At 41.1% G+C, this 21,966-nt stretch overlaps 1 protein-coding gene across 5 annotated transcripts in view; it reads left to right on the forward strand.

The window, feature by feature from the left end:
• The first annotated feature begins 518 nt into the window (after positions 1–518).
• Positions 519–21,966, forward strand: part of TSC22D1 (TSC22 domain family member 1) — a 91,364-nt gene continuing 69,916 nt past the window's right edge. For 2 of the 5 annotated variants that reach the window (XR_011682482.1, XR_011682483.1), the window contains exons 1-2: positions 519–1,576; positions 2,210–5,058. Coding sequence is in view for 2 of the 5 variants with exons in the window: in XM_071448448.1 (XP_071304549.1) it covers positions 2,201–5,058 (2,858 nt within the window). In the remaining 3 variants the exon portion in view is untranslated. Of the gene's footprint in view, positions 1,577–2,200; positions 5,059–21,966 lie in introns of those variants that run through there. The other 3 variants (XR_011682484.1, XM_071448449.1, XM_071448448.1) reach the window with 3 other exon arrangements.

Here is a 21,966-nt window from a genome sequence, read left to right on the forward strand (position 1 = left end):
TGGTGGGGATCCATTGGGCTGGATACGTTGATCATGGTGGGGCCATGAGATACCTGCCAGGCAGCTCTGTGCAAGCCAACAGGCACAAGAACACAAAGGAATAGCTCAGAGCAGATATGGGTGCATCGAGTGTCTCTGGAGATCAGGCGCTTGCTACCCACCGAAGGGGAGAAGGTAGCTCCCTTTGGGATGGGATGGGAGCAGCCTCGCCGTAGTGGGCGTGTTGAGCTTTGCCAGCTGACTCTGACGATGCCGGCACTGGAACAGTGAAGAAAGCTCGGCTGATTTCACCTCGATTCCATTTAATAAGTTGTGGACTTTTTTTTTTTTTTTTTTTTTTTTTTTTAATCAGCGCTTCGGTACGGTTCTACTGGAGCTTTCATGAGAAGCTCCTCCACACGTACACACACGCACATTGACACACCGCATGTGGATGCAGATGAACGATTCCACCTGACCTCCGGGCATCCCTGCCCCGGCACCGGCGGTGCCGAGGGCGCCTGCGGTGCGGGCGGCGACCCCCGCCGGGGCTCTGGGCTGGGATGGAGCGGGGCACCGCGGCGAGCCGCCCGCCCCGGGCACAAAGGGAAAGGCGGCCCCGAGCGAGGGGGATGCGCGCACACTCCGCTTTCCTCCCCATGCGTGGGGGAAGGAGCGGGTAGGAATATTCTGGACCAAGGGAGGGGAGGAAGGAGAGAAGGTGATGAATAACTTGAATAAATCTGCAGCGGAGCTGAGGAGAGGGGGAGGGAGGCGGCGGCGGCAGGTCATGTGAGGCACAGTCATGCTGCGGGCAGAGAGGGGGCACCTGGCGGGTACACGACGCGGCCGGCGAGGGGAGGGGAGCGGACGATCTACCACCCGCCATGGCCGTGGCCGCCGCCTCGCCCCCTCCTCAGCCGGGACACCCCCACCCGCCGCGGGCTCGGCGCCGCTCGGCTATTTCCGCCACGCGAGCCGAGCCCTATTTCCGCCGGCCCCGGCCAGACGGGCTTTATGTCTGCCGGCGGGCCGCGCGTGCGCGGCGGCCGCCGCCATCTTACGTTGTCTCTCGCCCGCCCTCCCCTTTGGCGAGTTCTCCCCTCCTCCCCCCCGCGGCGCCTCCTCCAGCGCTCCGTGAGGAGACGGGGCAGGCACGGGGAGGGAGAGACCCGCGACGGCGGGGAAGCCGGGAGTAGACCCTGAGGGAAGAAAGGACGGGGCGGACGCACACGCGGGAGGAGGAGGAGGAGGACGGATTCCAGGCGCGGTTCTGCGGAGGACGAGCGGGTGCCGCCTGTTATAAAGGGGGAGGAGGCGGCGGAGGGGGAAGGAAGAGCGTGCGGAGCGGAGCCTCCTCCAGAGACAGCCAGACACAGGGAGGAGAGAGAGGCTGCCTGGCTGGCTCCCCCTTCCTCCCTCCCTCCCTCTCTCTCTCCTTTTCATGGACTCTTTTGTCGGGTTGCTGCTGCTGCTTTTCTTCCGTCCTTATTCCGTCTCTCTAATACCCAAAATGATTCAGCTCCATGGCTGCCACTGACGGGGATGTCCCTGCCCGGCTCAGCCTGCCGCTGCCGCCCTGCTGTGCGCCAGTCCTGTACGTATCCGCGCCTTCCTCCTCCTCCTACTACTAAGAGCGGTGATGGCGAGGGGCGCCGGCCGCCTCGCCGGGCTGCCCTGCGGGCCCGCCGGCTACCCTCGCCCCGCCGAGGCGGGGAGGGAGGGAGGGAGGGAGGGCGGTGCTGCCGGCTGCCGGCGAGCCGCGGCGCCCGGCGGAGCCTCCGCGGGGAGGAGGAAGGGGCTCGCCCCCGGGTCGGCCGGCTGGTTGCCCTCCCGGGTGAGGCGCAGTCGGGGGGCTGGGGAACGGGGGGGTGGCCGAGCAGGGAGGTGGTGGTAGAAATCAAAGGGAGGCGGGGGGAGGGTGGTAGGGAGAAAGAAAGTGAATGGCGGAGGATTGAAAGTGTCACATTCAGAGGCGGCGGAGGACCGGTGCTCGCCCCCTCCCTGTCTCGGAGGGGAGGAGGAGGGGAGGGGAGAGGGGTGGTGGTGAGCGGCGGTGCCGAGCCGCCTCAGCCCGTGCGCTGCGGGAGTCGGGGGGGGGTTGTGCGTGGTGGTGTCTGCCCTGCCCTGAGCACACAGCTAACTGTGTGTGTGTGTGTATGTGTGTCTGTCTGTCTCTTTCCATACCGGGGGATTGCACTCTTAAAATACACTCGATACAATGCACCAGCCTGACTCAGCCGCAGACATTAGTGCTAGGAAGATGGCGCACCCGGCGATGTTTCCTAGAAGGGGCAGCAGCAGTAGCAGCGGCAGCAGCTGCGTTACTGCTCCCACTGCACCAGGTACCGGCGTTGGGAGCGCTGCCCTCTCCGCCGAGGATTATCAGCCGCCTTTGCTGGTCCAGCCGCCGCCTCCATCTCCTGCAGCAGCTTCAACAGCGGGTCCACAGCCGACACCCCCTCATCCACAAAGCTTGAACCTCCTCTCGCAGTCTCAGCTCCAGCCACAGCCCCTTGCACAGACTGGAGCTCAAATGAAAAAGAAAAGTGGCTTTCAAATTACCAGTGTGACCCCTGCTCAAATATCAGCTAGTATGAGCTCTAATAACAGCATAGCCGAGGATACAGAAAGCTATGATGACCTGGATGAGTCTCACACTGAAGACCTGTCATCTTCAGAAATCTTGGATGTGTCTTTATCCAGAGCCACTGATATGGGAGAACCTGAGAGGAGTTCTTCTGAAGAGACTCTAAATAACTTCCAAGAGGCAGAGACTCCTGGGGCTGTTTCTCCAAACCAGCCTCACCTTCCTCAGCAGCACGCTCCTCTGCCTCATCACCCACAGCAAAGTGTTGTGATCAATGGAAGTGTTCATCCCCATCATGTTCATCATCACCACCATCTTCACCACCACCATCATGGACACCATCATCCATCCCATCCTGGGGTGGGTAGTGCCCCAATTTCTGGAGGACCACCACCCAGTCCATCGTTTAGAAAACTATCAACAACTGGAAGCTCTGACAATGTTATATCAACTGCACCAGTTTCTGCTGCATCATCCACTGGTTCCCCGGCATCTGCCGTGTCTAATATCCGCACTACAAGTAGTCCTGGCAATTTAGGTATAAGTTCTGCTGCTGGAACTAGTACCTTAAGTAATATTGGTGCTGGTAGTTCTAGTGTGGCAAGCAATGTGCTTGGTACTATAAATTTAAGCAACATCATGAGTACTGGTAATGTAAATGCTTTGTCTGGAACTAGCAGCAATGCTAATGTGAATATCTTGAGTGGTGTTGGCAATGGTACGAGTGCTTCCTCTAGTGTCATTAACAATGTTACTAATCCAACTGCAGGAATGGCAGTGGGATCAAGCCAGCAGCAGCCTGCATCTGGCACGTCAAGGTTTAGGGTTGTAAAATTAGATTCTAGTTCTGAACCTTTCAAAAAAGGTAGATGGACTTGCACTGAATTCTATGATAAAGAAAACACTGTTGCAGTTTCGGAGGGAGTAGCAGTAAACAAAGCAGTTGAGACGATAAAACAAAACCCGCTTGAAGTGACTTCTGAAAGGGAGAGCACCAGTGGGAGTTCTGTTAGCAGCAATGTAAGCACACTGAGTCACTATACAGAAAGTGTGGGAAGTGGAGAAATGGGAGCACCTACTGTGGTACAGCAGCAAGCATTTCAAGGTGTGGGTCCGCAGCAGATGGATTTTAGCAGTGCTGCTCCTCCAGCAATTCCAGCATCTAGTATACCACAGAGTGTTTCTCAATCACAGCTTGCACAAGTCCAGCTGCATTCTCAAGAAGTAAACTATCCACAGCAGAAGCCAGGGGTCCCACCTCCTGCACAGGCCAGTCTAACCACTGTTACTGGGGTTCAGCCAGCCCCAGTTAATATGCTAGGTGTATCCCCGTCTCTGGGCCACCAGCAACCTGCCCTTCAGAGTATGGCTCAACAGCAGCTGCCGTATTCGCAGCCGGCGCAGCCTGTGCAGACTTTGCCAGTGGTGCAGCAGCAGTTGCAGTACGGACAGCAGCAGCAGCCAGTTCCTACGCAGATGACCGGGGGTCACGTTAAGGCGGTGAACCAAAACTCTGTCGCAGGGGCTATGCCAGACTACATTCAACATCAGCAGATCCTTCAGACTCCAGCCCCTGCCATGCAGCCAAGTTCTACAGGAGTAGGAGCTGGGCAACCGGTTCCTGTTGCCCAGGCACAGGGCATGCAGCCTTCAGTGCAAGCGCATCCAGCTGCTGCCCCGGCTCAGCCTGTTGCACATGCTCCAGCAGCAATACCAGGTGTAGCTGCCAGTGGTCAAATGCTAAATGTTGGACAGCAAGGAAGTGTAGCTGCTGTGGTGCAACCACCATCTGCTGCAAACCAAATTCCACCTCCAGTTATGCCATCAACGGCTGCTCCTCCATCTTCCCAAGTAGTGCAGCCTGTGCAGACAGGAATAATGCAGCAAGGATTACAGGCTAGTGCCACAGGCCTTCCTCAACAAATGGTCATTGCTCAGCAAAACACCTTGTTACCTGTACAGCCACAGGCACAAGGAGTGGAATCTGTAGTCCAAGGGATGACTGGCCAGCAGCTGCCTGCGGTAAGCCCTATACCCTCTGCTAGTACTGTTCCTGCACCAAGTCAAGCTGGTTCAGCTGTGCCTCCTGGCATACCTTCCGCTTCTGTAGGTTTGGGACAGCCACAGAATATAGCACAGGCTTCGGCTGTGCAGAATGGCAGCTTGGCTCAAAGCGTTAGTCAGCCTCCCTTGATATCAACAAGTATAGGTATGCCAGTGGCACAGAGTGTGCCACAGCAGATGCCATTAAGCTCTACCCAGTTCCCTGCACAATCACTAGCTCAGTCCATTGTAAGCCAAATTGAAGACGGCAGGCGCCCTACAGAACCTTCCTTGGCGGGTTTACCTCAAGCTGCCGGCGTCGAGAGCGGTGGTGGAGCATCGGCCGCTTCAGATGGCGGTAGCAGCAACGTGCCGTCCTCGGCCTCCCTCTTCCCGCTGAAGGTGCTGCCCTTGACAACGCCTCTTGTAGATGGTGAGGATGAGAGGTAAGACTGCCTGTAACTTTATTAAAAGATGGGCTCTCTGATAGTTTGATTTGCACTAACTTGCAGGTCTTGTTACAGCCATTCTGTGAATTGAAGCAGTGTGATGTTTCTGTCTAATTAAAATACTATTTCTCAGGTCTCAGCACATGCAGATATTGTATTAAAGAACTTGTTTTCCAGTTGAGGGGGTGGGTTGTATTGATTATGCTTTGAAACTACTGTGTGGGTAAATTGTGCTTAACAGTCTATTCAGTGTGTATATTCCCACTGTGTTGAGGAAGACAAGAATACTGTAGAGTGTGGATATACTAGTGGTGATTGCAGTTTAGATTATTTATTATATGGAAATAATTAATATTTATTCTTACGTGTATATTTTTTTTTCACAAGCCTGGACTTCATCCTGCCTTAGTTTCTCTTTTTAAGATATTGACTTTACTAAGGTTGAACCAGTTGCGATTCTGTGGTGTATTCAAAACCTCTTTGACAGCCAAGAGATGCTTTAGGCAAATGAGTATGGTGGGATAAGGGATGTTCAGCAACATTGTTGTGGCTCTTTGAATTGAACCTGGGGTACTTTTGGTCTTGATGGTGTTGCTTCAAAGCGTTAATGCATGGTGAGATCTGCTCAGGCCTGCCAAAGGGTGGTGAACCTTTGCATCTGCTGCACCAATTCTGTGCAGTTGGAGTAAGAAAACTGCATTTTTTTTTCCCCATTTTCACCAGTTCAAAATAAATATATTCTCTCACCTTCACCTTTTCAAGTAAATGATCACTACCTAGTCTTAATAGTATGTGCATGTGGACATTCTCATTTCTTTGACCGTGGGTGCAGAGAAGTTGAGACTGTTGTGTGTGCAGGCTGAATTGATTCAAACATCAATTTTAGTGTCATGGTTTTATATTAATTATGTGTGGAGAGTCCTCCATTTGTTGAGGACCTCTTGTGATATGGGTTTGTGAGTGGCCAGGAAAACTGGTGCTTCTTCCAAAGAACGTCTTGTCTAAGAAGCTACATTAATGGAGAAGTAACTTTTAAGATAAATAACCCTCCTTGGGAATGTGGAGCAGGACAGAAAACACTAGAAAAACTGAGACTAGTGAGAGGAGGCAAAATAAGGCACTAAACACAAGGTGGGAAAAATGCTGTAGCAATGGGAGGTGAAGCACTTTTTAAATACCTTCTGGGTGCCATAACTTAAATCAGGAGTAATACCAGTGGCCAGACTTTATTAATTTTATTTTTTTTTAATAAAATGGGTTGCTGGGAGAGGCTGGATTCTTTTCTTAATATTGAAAATCCTAACTCTATCAGCAGTCTCTGATTATGTTGATCATAAGGTGTTGACGGCCGTAGTGGCTTTCATCACATCTTTCTAAGATGCCAGAGAACTGTAATGAGTAGCAGCTTGTCTTCCAGGAGTGCTAGAAGACAAGTTCCAACACTGTTGCATTCTGATTATGTTTTTTTAGTCAATAAGTACATGAAGGTGATAGAAGACAGATTGAGGTGTTAAAGCCAACAGTGTCACCATTATGCTGTTAGCAGTTTTTCAGAAATATTTTTTGGTTTTCTTTCATTTGAATTTTGCAAACTGAGCCACTAATCCCTCTATTCACGAGTCCCACTGGCGTTTGGTGGTGTTATTTGTTTTTGTTGTAGTGCGGTTGTTGTTTTTGGGTTTTGTTTTCTTTTATCAACCAAAAAAATCCCCCTAAGCTTTCAGGGGATCCTAGCCAAGTAGAAAAATCGTAAGCTTAAAGATAGGGTTTTGGAGAATGACATCTAGAATATATCTGTACCCTGATTTTAACAGCATGTGTTAACAGTTCGACATGATCGGTAGTTTTTCCAGAATGTTTAAATCCCTCAGGGTAACAATAGCCAGGAATACCTTCTTCCTCTGTTGTTTGGCCAGCCAAGGATCATATCCTTTCTTCTCCCATGCACGTTGCGTCTTTGTTCAATCTGTCATCTCCAGGTAGGGTACACTTTTGTTTCGCTGCAGTTGGAAAACCATTTATATTCTTTACACAAAGCAGGATATGACTCTATTAAATGGAGACCAACAATAATTGGGTTTTTTTTTTGCACGGCAGTAGTGGCCAGGTTACTTTTGTGTACAGTCAGACCATTTACAGCAACACATCTCCCTGTATATTTGTATGTGACATTAAAAACCTGGTGAGATTGCTTCTGTTTCCGCTTCCAGGGGATCTCAGGGCAGGGTACTTCTGTTGTCATCCTCACTGGACTTTCGGGCTGGAGCTGAGAGTTTGTTACTCACTGGAGGCAGTGCAAGATACGTTGTTACTCTGCTTGGCTCCGCACTTTTCTGGCCATGGGATCTCTCTAGTTCATTTTTTGCTGGTTTGTTAGATTATCCCCTCTTTCACAGGAGGTAAAGGGTAGTGTGTTGTAAAAGGACATAACCATTTCAGAAGCAGATGTATTGTAATTATGTGTGTTTGAAATCCCCATTTCTCTCGCTCTTATCTGCACACACATATATCACTAAAGATTTCTATCAATACATCCCAAGTGATTCTAAACCTGGCAAAGGAAAAGGTAGGAGAAAAGAAGTGAGTGGTGACATAATTGGGCCAGCGAAGAAGCTGTAAAATTCCATTTAGCGTGCCTTTGAAAAAACATCTGACCCATGTAATACCTTGTATAGATTAACTCCCAGCTTTCCTTAAAGCTGTATATAATGGCCTTTAAGGCTGTGCCAGTATCTTTAACTGTTCAGTTTTTAGAATGCCATTTGCAGCTCTTTCTATGCCTGTTATCAGGGCATGGCCTTTTAAATATAGACAGTGTGGAGTGTATCTGCTTTGAGAACCGTAACCTTTACTTCCCCAGTATGAATGACTTTTATTTCAAGTCATAGTGAAGATTAGATATTAAAAATGAGCTGCTTGGCAGAATGCCATATGGAAAATTAATTTGCAAATGTTAATAAATAGAGGGTACGAATAATAGTCCCTGTATTTTCTGTATTTAAAAAAAAAAAATCAAACTGCTGAACAAAAAACCTCAACAAAATCACCAAGCAGATTCTGTTCTTCTGACTAGTCTTTCTTAAACCTGTTATGTATGCTGTAGATGTTTGTATGTTGGTAGGGTCATCATATCTTAATTTTTTTGGTCTACAAAAATGCTGGCCAGATTTTTGGTTGTTAAGGAGAAGGGGAAAAAAAATTACTTAGCTTGAGCCATGGTATGGACTCAGTGCATAGTTCTTAATTAGTTTCTTGGATTTGGAGTAGTTACCTTGATTTATTCACTATAATTACCAAATCTTGCTAATTGTAGGCATGGTCTTTTGAGTTTAGTATTCATCTTTAGAACTGAAGAGCAGGATTGCTTTTATTTTCCTGTGTTTGATATTTAAGCATGGAAGAATAGATGTTTATATCACATTGAGTCTTTCTGTGTATTTATACTTAGTGTTGCAAAATCAGTTATATATCCTTGTAGACTATGTTTTGCTGTACATGCTTGCAGTAAGATTTTGTATGGACTTACATTATTTTTAAGTTACCTGTAAAGTGAATACTTCAAAAGTTAATGTATTTTACAGCATCCTATGAAGGCTGCTATAAGTGAATTTAAAAATAACTTAATCTGAAGTGTTGTTTGCCATTACTCAAAAGCAGATTTTGTGAATGAAGGATAAGAGAACTAATAACTGCCTCCCTGTCCTTGACAACATTTCCTGCAGAATTGTTTGCATTCTTTAGGCTGGTGCAAGTTGTGTTCACCTGTTTGTGCATGTCATCCAACGAAGCTGAAGAGAAAGGAGGAAAAGATGATCTAAACACAAAACAAGCATAGGGATTTAAAATATGTTGTATTATCTGACAATATCATTATTTTTAAGAGAAATTTTTATTAAAAGATCCCTTTAGAAATGTTTTTTGTGTAGGACATGTCTTTTGGCTTGGTACTAAGTTTATAGAGGGGCTGGAAGATTAAAGCTGAACATGACAATCAAGACTTGTGAGCAACTTTTGAGAGATCTCTTGCAGTAGTAACTAGTACTAGATTGTAAAGTGAAGTACAGTCAGGAAGCTGGATTAATGTTCATCATGTATGCAGCCATGTAGTGAAAAGGTTGACAAGTGAGATTTTTACAGATGTAGTTCAATACTTTTTGAAGATTTTAGTAGGAAGTAGTGAATGAAGTAAGGAAGGTAGAACTGGAAGCTTCAATTATATTTTTGCTGCAGTAACTATTTTGCATACTTACTTTGATGGTGTAAGTGGTTTTAGAGTTTATATGGGCTTTTTTGTTTGCTGGAAGTTTTGCTGCTCTATATTTGGTGAGAAAGGAAATCGATACTTTACAACAAAGGATTTCTGGTGGATTAGCATAGATTTATAGTGATTTTTTTTTTTTAGTTGCATCTTAGGGGCACTGGTGTTATTTTCTCTCTTGCAGATTTTAAACTTGATTCTTAGTCTTGCCACCGTTTTGAAAACCATGGAATTTGAGTTCTGGGAGATGAGCTGTTAAAAAAATCTCTTCATATGTTCAGTTGAGCTTTCTGTGGAACTTGAAAAAATTATTAACTTCACTAATGTCAAGTGAAGTGAGTAGAAAGAGAGAACTTTGAGGAAGAAAATGTGTTTGCTGTTGTGTCATGCTGACAAGTCCAGTTTCTCACTTCGTCTGATGGAGTAAAAGACCTATTGTTGGTGGAATTGACTTTGTTAGTTCTGCTCTAAGTAAAGAACAATGAGGAATTTAGGGTCTGCACCTTGTATGTCTGCTGACCAGCTGTAGGTGGCAATACCTTTTTTGATGGAGCTTTTCCTGGCGTCTTTTATGGATGCATTTTCTGCATGCCATGATACACTTTGAACTAAGGGTTGCTAGAGTGCTTGGTACTACATTGTCTTTCAAGACAGGAAGAACCAACAGATACCAGGGGGTTATAAAAGCAGTGATTTAGCATTTAAGGCAGATGCTGAGAAATTATCTCTTCAAGTGATTTCCAGAAATCATTCCTTAGCACTGCAGTTTTGGTTGCTCTTGGGAGCAGTGTATAAATATGAAACCAACTATGTATGTGTATGTGAAAATGAACAAATCAGATTTTAAAGTATTTAATTAAATAAACAATCTTTGTTACTGTCTCAAGGTTTGCATTTTTTACAGGCTAATCTGAAAATTATAATTAAACCCACTGACAAAAGAATTGGTAGTGAAGTGTTTCACCCTTTACAAGTTACTATGATCTAGATAATGGGGAACAGAGTAAAGACTGTATCAGTCTGTAGTAAGCTAGCAAAGTTAGCAGAGTGTGAGGGAAAAACAATTAACAAATAAATGCCACCATCCCCTCCAAAAAACCCTAACCCTAGCAACCCCTAATATGTTAATGTATCTTGCTTAGGCATAAATAAAAGGGAGTATGGTTAGCACACCTATGCTACAAAAAGACCCCCTATAACCTGTTCATCTTACAGATGGAAATAAAGTAAATAAGCCTTTTCAGACCTGTCTCTTAACAGCTTAGGAAGTACATCAAATTGTAAACAGCAATATTGCTAGTGTGGTCTTTTAAACAGGAAACTGCACATGCCTGAATATCAGTGCAATTATAGCAAGTGATTCTTGGTATGACCTTTCTGGGAATAATTTGTGATCTGGGTTTCAGTGTGATGTAGGTGAAACATAAAAATGACTAGAAAGAATAGTGTGTCTTTGTTCTCATTGATTTAATGCACTGGTTCTTTTTCTATTCTTTTGATTAATTTATGAGACTAAAATGTACTGTGTGTAATACATATTATACTTTAACAAATGACTAAAAACTTCTTAAAGTGGGCCTATACTTTTCATTTATGGATTTACACCACCAAAAGCAGTGCTATTTAAGACAGACTAAAGGTAAGATTATTCAGTAAATTTTTTCATGGTAATGATTGCTGTAAATAATAAACTAGTTTATTCTCAGCATGGTTGTACAGGAAACTGTAGCCTAAAGCTAAGATGGAAGAGTTCCTGAGTGACTAGAGACACAGCATTTTATTTATTTTAGCCTGTTCTAAAGCGTTCAGACTTAGGAATTGTATGATGGAAGTGCAGCATAATTATGGTATCAATTTGGAGCACCTGATCATCCTTCTGGCTTTAATGTCTGGGAACACTTTAACTCCTTTTCTGCCTTTGGAATTTGCTAACAAAGACAGTAATTGTGCTACAGTCAGTGGTGTAGAAATCCTTATCAGCTCATTTTGTGCAAGCCTCCAAACACCTATTGTGCATTGTCAGTGTTGGAAGCAGGATTTGGTTTGTGGTTGCAGTTATATGCAAAAATCTGTCTTCCACTGAAGCTGAATTGACTTTTCCGAGAGAGGTATTTAGAGGTTATAAATGTTTGGCAGGCAGGGATTGTAGTGATGCCATACAGGCAAGTTGGGAGAGCCTGTGGTAGTTTAGGTGTTCTGTCATGTTGGTTACCTTATGGACTAAGTCACTTGTTATGCCTACTAAATGAGGGCTTCTGATTTTGGTGTTGTGCAGAGATGAAGAATGATATTCATCATGTTCAAACACATCCTTATGCTTTAATAATGGGAACTTGTTCAATTTTATGAAATATTTTTATACTTGCAAAAGGAAGATCTTTAATGTGTTTTGGTAAAACAGAAAAACACAGTCAAGTTTTTCACTGTTTTCTTTGAGCAAACAGTTACTTTGATTATGCTTCCTTTAAATTATTTTGGTATTATTGTGTACCAAAAATGACTCCTGAGTTTTTTCTTCTGTTCTCCACTGGGTTTTGTTAGATGCTTGTCCCTCATGTTTAATGGTTTATTATGCTGTTTTGAGGTGTTGGTGAGGCTTCCTATATTGATGACCTTTGACACTCAGGATGTAAATTTAAGAATTGTAGGCATTCAAGTTTGAAGTTCTTGTTCCAGTTTCTGTTTCTTCTTGCAGTGCAAGGTTAGTGATGGTCCAGAACAGTAAAAATAACTTTGTTTGTTTCAACAGAGTTTGGCTACCAAAGCAAACTACTCTTTATAAGTACCTTCCTTGCTGGGGTTTGTTGGTATTGTACAGTCTGAAATGGGTACAGAATTTTGGAAATATACTAGAAGAACAGAGTAAGAAGTAAAGTAGTTGGGGCTCTTGTTTATCATTATAGCTTGGGAATTTAACACAGTTCTGGAGCTCACTGTAGTCCTTAAAGAGCAACAAATACACCTACCACTGATGCTATTTTTTTTTTTCCTCGAGGAAGTTCTCAGAAAATAGCTTTGTAGTTGTTTTAGTTAAATTTAAGGGGTATCTTGTTCATCTGTTTATATACTTCTGAATAATCCATTTTTTTGAGTTCAGTAGCTGAGAAGTACCATTTTATATATTGCTAAAACAGGCAGCAGAGGATCTTCTCTAAGTTTAGATTTAGAGATGAACTTGCTACTAGGTGAATGGGACCACCGTCTGTTAAAAAAGACAGGCAGTACTTCTAGTAAAGTATAGATTTGATAGTAACTGGAAGTTGGTTGTAGAGTGTTTTATAACCTTCTGCTTAAGTTTGTTAAATGGCTTGGCCAGGCATATTGTTTGAGCTTTTGTGTGATTGTTTGGGCTTCTGTGTGATTTAAGTATTTTTCTAGCCTTCTTTTTTTTATGTCTTGTCTTTTCTTTTTTCTTTTTTTTTTTTTTTGGTCTTGCTTTGGTTTTGTTTGGTTTTTTTGTTTGTGTGTGTTTGGTTGTTTGAATTAGCATGGATATCAGCAGGAAGTTTTCAGGACTCTGATTTCCCAGTGTGTTACTGAGTTTTCAACTTCTCCAGCAGCTGTTTAAGCAACAGTGTCAAAGTACTGTGCTAAGTACTAGGGGTAGTACTGAAAGCTGCTGAAAATGTGGATACACATTCAACGATAGTTTTAGCATCTTAATGCATTTAATAATAGGGTTCTTTTTTACTTCAGTACTGCAGTGTAGCTCTTAATGATGAGTTACACAGGTAACGTAATTTCAGCATGCAGTGCTATTACTGTATGGTCGTTTCTTTATCCTCACTGTTACACTTGGTTCATTCCCCCTGTAAGATCACAAGGCGTGGATCAAATGTAAGTTACACCATCATTTTTGCAGATATTGTTAGCCTTTTATTTGTAATCCATTGTCTTGTGGGTCCTAGTTATTGATAACTGAGTTATCAATATGTTGATTGTCTTGGGTTCTTACATATCTCGTTAGTAGTCCTTTTAGTTACATCAAGTGTTAAATTCTGAGTTTGGTATCCATTAAGTGTTGCTTATGCTGGATTATAAATGGTGTTTTCCTCCAAATCCTTGTAAACAAATAAAAGTTATAGAAATAGCTCTTAATGTTTCTCCAGTAACTTTGAAGTCTGTGCAATGTAGAGAGATGAAATCCCTGTCAAGATGAGAGAAAACTTAAATGCCTCTTAAGCTTCCTCTGACCTTCATCTCACCCAATTCCATCACAGTCATGGATAGATAAAAAAGAGAGATGATGACTGGCAGTTGACTTTTTTATATAAAAAACTGTAGAAATCAAAAAATGTTAGATTGTAACCATACTAAGTTGGTTTCTATAATATTTGTGCTCTTATAGCTCTAAAGGAAGACAGTGATTAAAAATTAACCCAGTAATTCATGTATGATTGCTTTTATGTCTGTTGTGACTGCAATTTTGAAATACTTCTCTTTTTGAAGAAAAGCAAGCAAAAATTTCTCAGACAGAATCTGAATAATGAGTGACTTGTTTGGCATATATTGCCACTGAGCTGGGATAAGCAAAGGGAAAAAAAGGCTTCTGTAGATTTCCTGGAAGATTATTTTAAGCTTCATAATTTTACTGGATATATGTGTGTTGAAATATCATACTGTTTTTGTACCATATGAAAGATTCCATATTTTTCTGAGGAAGTCTGTCGGTGGACTATAAACAGCGTTTTAATTTGTACTTCCAGATTGAGCCTGACAGAAGTGGAATGCTTTTCTTTCCCTTTAGGATTTTGTGAGGGTTCATGCTGTAGTGCCTGCCATACAGAAAGGAATGTAAGGGGAAGGAGAGCAGCTTAGGATGTTTCATGATTATTGTGTGTGTGTCAATGTGTGCATGGTATTAATTGTAATTTTCTCTTGATGTCACTTTCAGTAGAGGATTCTCAGACTATAAGCATCTCTGAAATCTGTCAAAAAGGATTTTATAGTAATAATTAGTTTATATTTAGCATTTTGGTTTATGTTTTAAGCTGTTCAGTGAAGAATCTTGACCTGACCTTAATTTGAGATGTCTCCTGAACATCTTGGTTAATTTGCTTTTGAAATCCTTCAGTCTGAAATTGTTCATGTTCCTTACCTGTATGTATGCATATGAGAATATATAAAGCTTTTTTTTTTTTTTTTAATAAAACAACCCAAAACCAACCTACTGGTGAAAGAATGAGCAATTGCTGCTTTTACAGTCTCATTTCTTGCAGTCTTACAAAATAAGACCAAGTGAAAATAAAATAAAAGGAACCATGAATTAATGACTATGTACTTTAAGTACTTGTTAAATAATTTACTGTAGCACCCAAATGAATTCAAGGTATAAATGTACCTCTTTAATCTGCTGAATGAGGTTATTATGTTAAGAATGGATCAGCATATTGCACTGCCAAGTGTTTCTGTAGTAGGCCTAATACCCCAAATTGGGTGAAATGTCGAATTGCTCATAAATGTGCAGGGATTGGTGTAGGATGTGTGTGTACCTCCATGTTATTTTTTTTCTTTCCAAGTGTATGAGATTCCCTCCAGTTCTGTAATTGCTTGTGAAAAAGAGGAGTTGCTGAGCCTCCTATTTGATTGGAGAGAGAGGAGGGAGGGTAGAAGGTGTGAAAGAAATGCTCATGATGCTGGTTTTGGTTTTCTTCTTCATTTCTGGAGGGGAAAGGGATTTTAGTTTTTGAAATACTGTCAGGCATGCAGTGTGTCAGTCAAGTATATGTAGTTGTTGGCAATACAGCCTCTTCCTATTTATGGGATAGTAGCTAAAATGCCTTGTTGTGAATTGGTGCCCTGCTTTGCTGGCTGCTTTATAACAAAGAGCAGAAAAGATAATGTTGAAGGACTTGGTGTCTGATGTTTGTATAACTTCTGAAGCGATTTAAAGACAGAGATGCTTTAAAGCAGGCAACATCCTAAATGTTTTTAGTGGTTTATGGAAAAACAGAGCAGCAAAGCAGGATTAGTAATCTCTGTGTTCTTGTGGGGTTGTAGCCTCCTAATAATAAGGCACATCATCTCAGGAATAGCACTGCACTTACAGTTGTTGGAGCTGCTGTTTTGCCATGAAGGTGCAGGTCCAGCCTCTTCAGGAGGTCTCACCGACTGCCCTTGGGGTGTGTAGGTCTGTAGTGCTGCTTAAGTCTTGGATGGGGGGAAGAAACTGAGCAGTCTTGTTATTTCACTGGAATTTAACATGTAAATGGAAGATAATGATTTGCATTAAGATACCTCAGCTTCTAGAGCACTGTGATCTGTGAAAGGGGAGAAAACTACAACTGTCTGCTACAGCATGCTAGTATTTCTATCTTCGCTTCCTGCATTTGTCTGACCATCAGAATCCAATGTGGAGTCTTTATTATGTATGTTTACTGTCAAAATTCTTAAAATATTTAGAACAGTTTTATTTAAATTCCTGTGAAATTATTGAATAAAAATATTTTCTCTGAAAAAGTTCTCCAAAGACTTTTGTAAAGGACATTGAACTTGTATGAGGTGTTCATACATATTTCAAATAGAGGCTTGTCTTGATACTTAAAGTATTTAAGCAAGCCATGTAATCCTCCCTCTTAATACTTTTTATCTGGGGAGATGTTTAAGGAAAGCTGTCTAGGGTTTTAATTTTTAAAATTTTATTTTTAAAAAATTCCTGCTATTCCAACTTCTGAACATGATAGACTAAATCATTCTTAATGTTTCAGAAACATGTACATTTTATAACTATCTAAAATGTTCTAATTGTTTTTATATTCCAAGAACAACAATAAAGAACAAAAAAGCACCCAAGCCCTGGGATATGTTTTTATTAAATGATGAAGTTTACATAATATGTTAGCTGGAAGATAAGTCAGATCAATATAAGAGCCATGCAGTACTAAAATCCCAGACATCCATCCTTCTAGTTTGGCTTTAAAATCTTATGATTTTGTGGATTTACAGGTACTCTTTAAAAGTACATTCTTGAAGTTGCTGTCAGGTTGCTCTGGATTATGTCTGTAGCCTTTGTGAATGCAGACAAATCTTCTCATGCTGTTGTTACTGTGATCACTAGAGTCATACATATTCTATTAATGAAATGATATTGCCATGTAGCTGTGCTCAACTTGGCATAGGCAGCTTGGCAGTGTGAGGTATGTGCTCACAATTGGTCAAGTATAAGTTTTGGTTGTCTGTAGCAGATGGTAATATGTATGATATGTAGAATTTCTGTAAATTATATGCTAGAAGTTCTTAAACAATGCATTCTCTACTTAAAACTTCAATTTTCTTGGATACCATTCTTAAAAATTTAATTATAATATGAGAAATCACATTAAAGGAAACAAATATTTTCTTTAGTATTTTATATACTAAATTATATACTCTAACCCAAGGTATGCATTAAAATTATGTTACTAAATTGGTTTCTTCCATTGCAGAATTGTTCAAGCATATGGGTAACCCTTTATTTAATTTTTTTTTCTCATCTGTTTCATGTTTTTCACCACTGATTTATGTTGTCTGCCTCTGATAAAGAGGCAAGATTTAAAAACAAAGCCATTTCAAAATCATGAGATTGCTGGAAAGATTTGCATTTTGTTTCAGAAATAAGAGTTAAAAGTAGCTATCATTGGTAGTCTCATCTTCCTAATGTGACCACAAGAAAAATGTACCAAAAATAATTGCTGGGAAAAGTAGGCTTTTTTCTTCATGAAAGAAGATCCAGCCATGTCTGAATACTATTTAATTATAGTGTCTGTCAGTGAATGTGACTAGTTTCTGTGAGATTGTTCTTAAGTGGTGAACAAGGGTTGTTTTTAATCTCAAACTGGTAAGAAATGGTTTGAAATACTCTGTTTCAAGAGATGTGCAATTTTTTTCTGGTGAAGCAAGCAATTTTTTCTCTAAGTATTGATGTGGTGGATTTTATGAAGATGGCCCAGATAGGAAACATGAAAATTAGAACTTTTTGCTTCTGGCTGTTTTGAAACTTAAAACTGAATAGAAAGTGTTTGAAACATGGTGATGAACACCTGAAATGTCAGTGTGGCTGCTGTTGACTTGGCAGAGTGATTTTCTTGAAGGATGATCAAGTTAATTCACCTAACTGAGCAACTGATGATAACAGTAATAGAAAAGAGAGATGCTGAAGAGAAGGCTCAATATCAGCCTGAGAAGGCTCAATATATAAGGCTTTTCACCTCACCCTATGAGGTGAAGAACTTGGAAATCCTGGATTGAGGTTTGCCTTTTGGACCACTTTGGTTTTGAATTCCAAACCTTTACCTACTAGAAACTTTTGAGTCTAGAAATGTATTTCTGTCTTATTATACCTTCAGTATAATTTCTTGGGAGGGAGTAGAAGGGTTTTTTTCTTAATGGTTCATGGTTGGAGGCCCATTGCCATAGGGAGAAGTGGCTAGTGGAGAAGCATTTGGCCAGCTGGAGTGGGTTTTGTGGAGTCTGGCTGATATGACTGAGTGTTGTGGGGATGCCATATGTCCTTGAAAGTGACTGTTTTAATCAATGCTTTACTGTTGAGACCAAGACCATCCAGATTTATATGCAATAGAAGCAATTGTTTGATGTTAATTGTAGGTTCCCTAGGTTAGTATGTTTTATGTGTGTACAAATTGCATTTCAAGATTTTGTAGTGTGTTTTCTTTGCTTGGCATGAACTGTTTGTATTTTAGTTTCATTGTATTGCTCTGCTTATATGCTGAAGGACAGGCATCAGAACTTTGTTCTGCTTCTTTCCTAATGTTGGCAAAATGTAACACTTGCCAAGCTCAGTTATGCTGCATGAACTAATGCATCCCGTTTCTGAGTCTGGAATAACATCTTAGAGTTCTTCTGCTTCAGGTTTGTGTCCTGTGCTTTTTCCATTTGTCCAGTTTGGTTCAGCATCTGCTGTTTGCTTGAGGACTCCTGATGAATGGTAAACACTTGGGTTCAGGAAAGTGAGGCTTCTGTTGGTGAGTCTGAAGAATAGAAGCAATAAAAGGATGTAAGGAAAAGAATGGTATGAGCGATTTAACTAAAGTTGGTGTGCTGCTAATTCCTCATCAGATTGTGAGAAGACCTCCATTTGTATTATTTTCCCTTCTTTGTATTCTCAGAAAGTCATTCTTACTGAACCAGAAGGCTTTTGTGTTGTCCTTGTAGGTTTGCTTGCTCCAAACATTTGGTGTCTATAGGAAGTGGAGCCAATGTCAGGGTCACTGGCTTTCCTTTTCTCTTACATCACTGATATATTCTCCAAGTACAATGGAGAATTGTACCCTGGCCATTTTTGTCGTCTTGAGGATTTTTCACTCTCACCCACTATTACTATGGTGAATTAATATGTTGAAGGGTTCAAATCTCTTGCTAAATGTGCCAGAAGGGTATCTTGGTTTTGGTGTGGACAGGTGAAAAGCACAGAATGTCCATCTTATAAATTAAGATGGTACTTTAACTTGGTTCTTTGAAAACAAAAAGCTGCTGTTGCTGAGGCCTACAACATCTCAAAATTGAGTTGTGGTGGTGTGTTTTTCTTAAATGACAAAAGATAATCTACAGGGATTAGAAGGAATTCAAAATGAAACAACCAAGTAATACCTAAACCAAGAATTAAATCTCTAAAGCTGAATGATAAACCTACATCAGACTTCTGATTGAGACATTGACTCATAAGGAGCCTTAAAGCTATGACAGCATAGTCACTTTCTTGTGCTTTAAATTATAAATGAGGGCTAGCTTAGATCATGAGCTAGACTGTATGTGCCCTCAAACAGTTTGGGAACAAGAGACCATGGGTAGAATTTCCTGGGCTAATATTAAGAAAGGTTTTGTCTGTGGAGCTCATTGGCCCAAGATCCTGTGGAGACCTACAGGAAAAAAAAAGTTTAGAGGTTGTTGCACCTTTAAAGTAGGGGAAAGGGTAACAACTGCTCTATCCTGTCAAAGCAGAAATTAAGATACTGTGTAAGTAGAAGCAAGATATTTATGGTGTCATTAAGAACAAAACCACTTATTCACAATTATTTTTTTGGGAAGCTGTTCTTATGCTTGAAAAATGTAATGGTCAGCACAGCAATGGCTCAAAATAGCATTTTGGATGTTATAGCACTAGCATTAGAGCCTTGTTGGCAAACATCCAAGAGGCCTGTAAAAGAAGAAAATGCCTTAAATGTTAAAGTTTCAAAAGCTTCTGCTTAAATTTAATTTAAATTTTCATTTATATTTAAATTTAAATTTTCTAATATTTTCCAATTATATACCTATTTAGTCAGATATTTGAGAGTGAGGTTAAAATCCTGTGAAAGCACACTAGATGGCAAGAATTCTTGTTTGCAGCACAAAATAATTGTATTGATTATAGGAGTGCATGTAGGTAGGTAGCTGCAAAGAATTACTCAAACTTTTTGTGTACAGAATCAAGTGGTCACTGTGCCGGTGAGATAAAAAGAAATAATATCAGTAGCTGTATTTTTCTGTTCTCCCTGCTTGTGTATTTTTCAAATTCTTAGTTGCATGTCAGGTTACAGTGTAGGCCTTTCTAGGTCAGTTCTTCTTTCTAAACATACAAGTAGGTTTAGTGGTTTCCTGATGCAACTGAGGTGTGTTTGTCCTTTTGCAGGACACTGCTGGTGCCATAGGGAGGGGTGGCCTTTAGCAGCCTCCTCCTCTGCTTTTCCCTACTCTTGGTAGTTACATCCTGCCTCAGGGTAGGAAAGATGCCTCCTGTTGTAAAACCCCTCTTAGAGTGTCTATGGATAACTCCTAGCTGTTGCTAATGAATAAATGGCAAGTGTTTAATATTACCAGAATATTAATATTCTCAATTTTACTGCTGCGTAAAGCAGGACTTGGAATACACGGTGGTAAATGCTTCCTGTGCTTCCATGTGTAATTGTATTGGGTAAATGCTGTTACCAAAGTTGCTGTGAACTGTCTTCACAGTAAAAAAAAAAAAAACAAAACAAAAAACCAACCAACCAAAAAAACCTCCCAAAAAACCAGAAAAAAAAAAGAAGAAATGGACGTTTTAGGTTGATTAATCTCTTTGTGGTCATGTTTGCAACCAGGAGACTAGGAGTTACTTTTTTAAAATTAGTTACCAAGTCTCTGACATCTGGCATAAGTTTTAAAAATATGCCCTCATCACAGTGCTCCTTTTTCAAATGTTTAAAGTAATTATCATAGAGGAGGAATTTGACTTTATGCTGCTAATAAATGCTGGAGCACATTTTCCAGGACTCCAGAGTTGCTGGCATATCTGATTCTCTGCAGATCAGGAAGCACGTCAGAGATCAGTAAACCCTAAAGGAGACAAGTAATCTACTTAGGCGTTTGGGGGTTTTTCTGACTTTATTTATAACTTCCAGTTTGAAATACATTGAAAATACCTTTCTTTTCATTGTGCTGTAGTTTTGTTTTCATCCATCCAACAGCAGAGAAGGATATTTGTATCTTGTCCAGTGTGTGGAAACAAGTGTGCTTAGACAAGACCTGAATATGATCCCCCAAAGGGTACCATTGTGGGAAGAACTTGGGTCAAAACCTGGGTTAAGGCGAGGCCCAAGTACTAGATCTGGCATTTCTCTCTGGCTAAATATTAGTGTTGTGTTTGATCTACAGCACCTGTTCCAGACTCCCACTTCAGAGGCTGGAGGAGTCTGCAAACTTTTCAGGGGTTATACTTAGTGTTTGGAGAGGATGTTTGTTTAGGTTTTAAAGTGGAGTGTGCTGTGGCTTATATTGAAATAATCCATAATGTTGCAAGTCAACACTAAAAAGAATAAGAAATGCAGGAAGCCTGTTGATCTTGTTTTAAATATAAAACATTTGGCAAAACTTGGGCTTTTTTGTAAAAACTAATTGCAGTTATGAAAGTCAATAAATAACCCTATTTACTGTATAGAAATACAGAAATTGTGGCAGCAAACAATATTTGAAGTAACATTTTCTTTACAGTATTTCCTGTATAGAAAATGTTACTTCAGATATTGTTTGCTGCCACATGAGGTAGCATTGGAAAGAATTACTCTGAAAATACAAAATTCAAAACCCAGTGTAGTATACTCCAAGGCTTTGCATGGCATATAACTAATGTATGAGGCCAGTTAGCAAATGTGGTTTTGCTTAGTGTTAGTCTTGGCATGAATTTCTATTCTTCATCCATTTTTTCTGTCTATAACCTATTTTATGTAGTAAGTTGATCTATAGTATCTTTCCATAGCCTTAGAGAAACATCTTGAATATGAAATTAGAATATGCTAAATTACTTGTGCCTAAAATAAGGATTAGCCAAGTGTTCTATTTATACTTCAACTATTATTCAGGAAATTTTTCTTTCTCATGCTGGGTAGTCATTTGCATCATATTATTGTCTGGGTGATATTGTAATATGCCATTTGCTGGGAACACTGAGGTGATGGATTACTTTTTCAGTAGGCTTTGAATACCTTAAACTTCTCTGAAAATAGGTGCAGAATTACGAAAGTGGAATAAAATACACATAAAGGAATAACAACTAAAATTCTTACTGCGTTAGTCCTTGTCATGTGCCACATCTTGCTCATGTCTACTTGAAGAGGCACAGACACATGAGCATTTTACATTCTTGGAAGAAAAACTGCTGAAGGTTGAGGAAGGTGGTGCAATTACGTGTATAAGCT

The sequence above is a fragment of the Agelaius tricolor genome, unplaced genomic scaffold, assembly GCF_023055355.1.
Source record: "Agelaius tricolor isolate 1412-34295 unplaced genomic scaffold, bAgeTri1.0.p SCAF_26, whole genome shotgun sequence".
Taxonomy (NCBI): Eukaryota; Metazoa; Chordata; class Aves; order Passeriformes; family Icteridae; genus Agelaius; species Agelaius tricolor.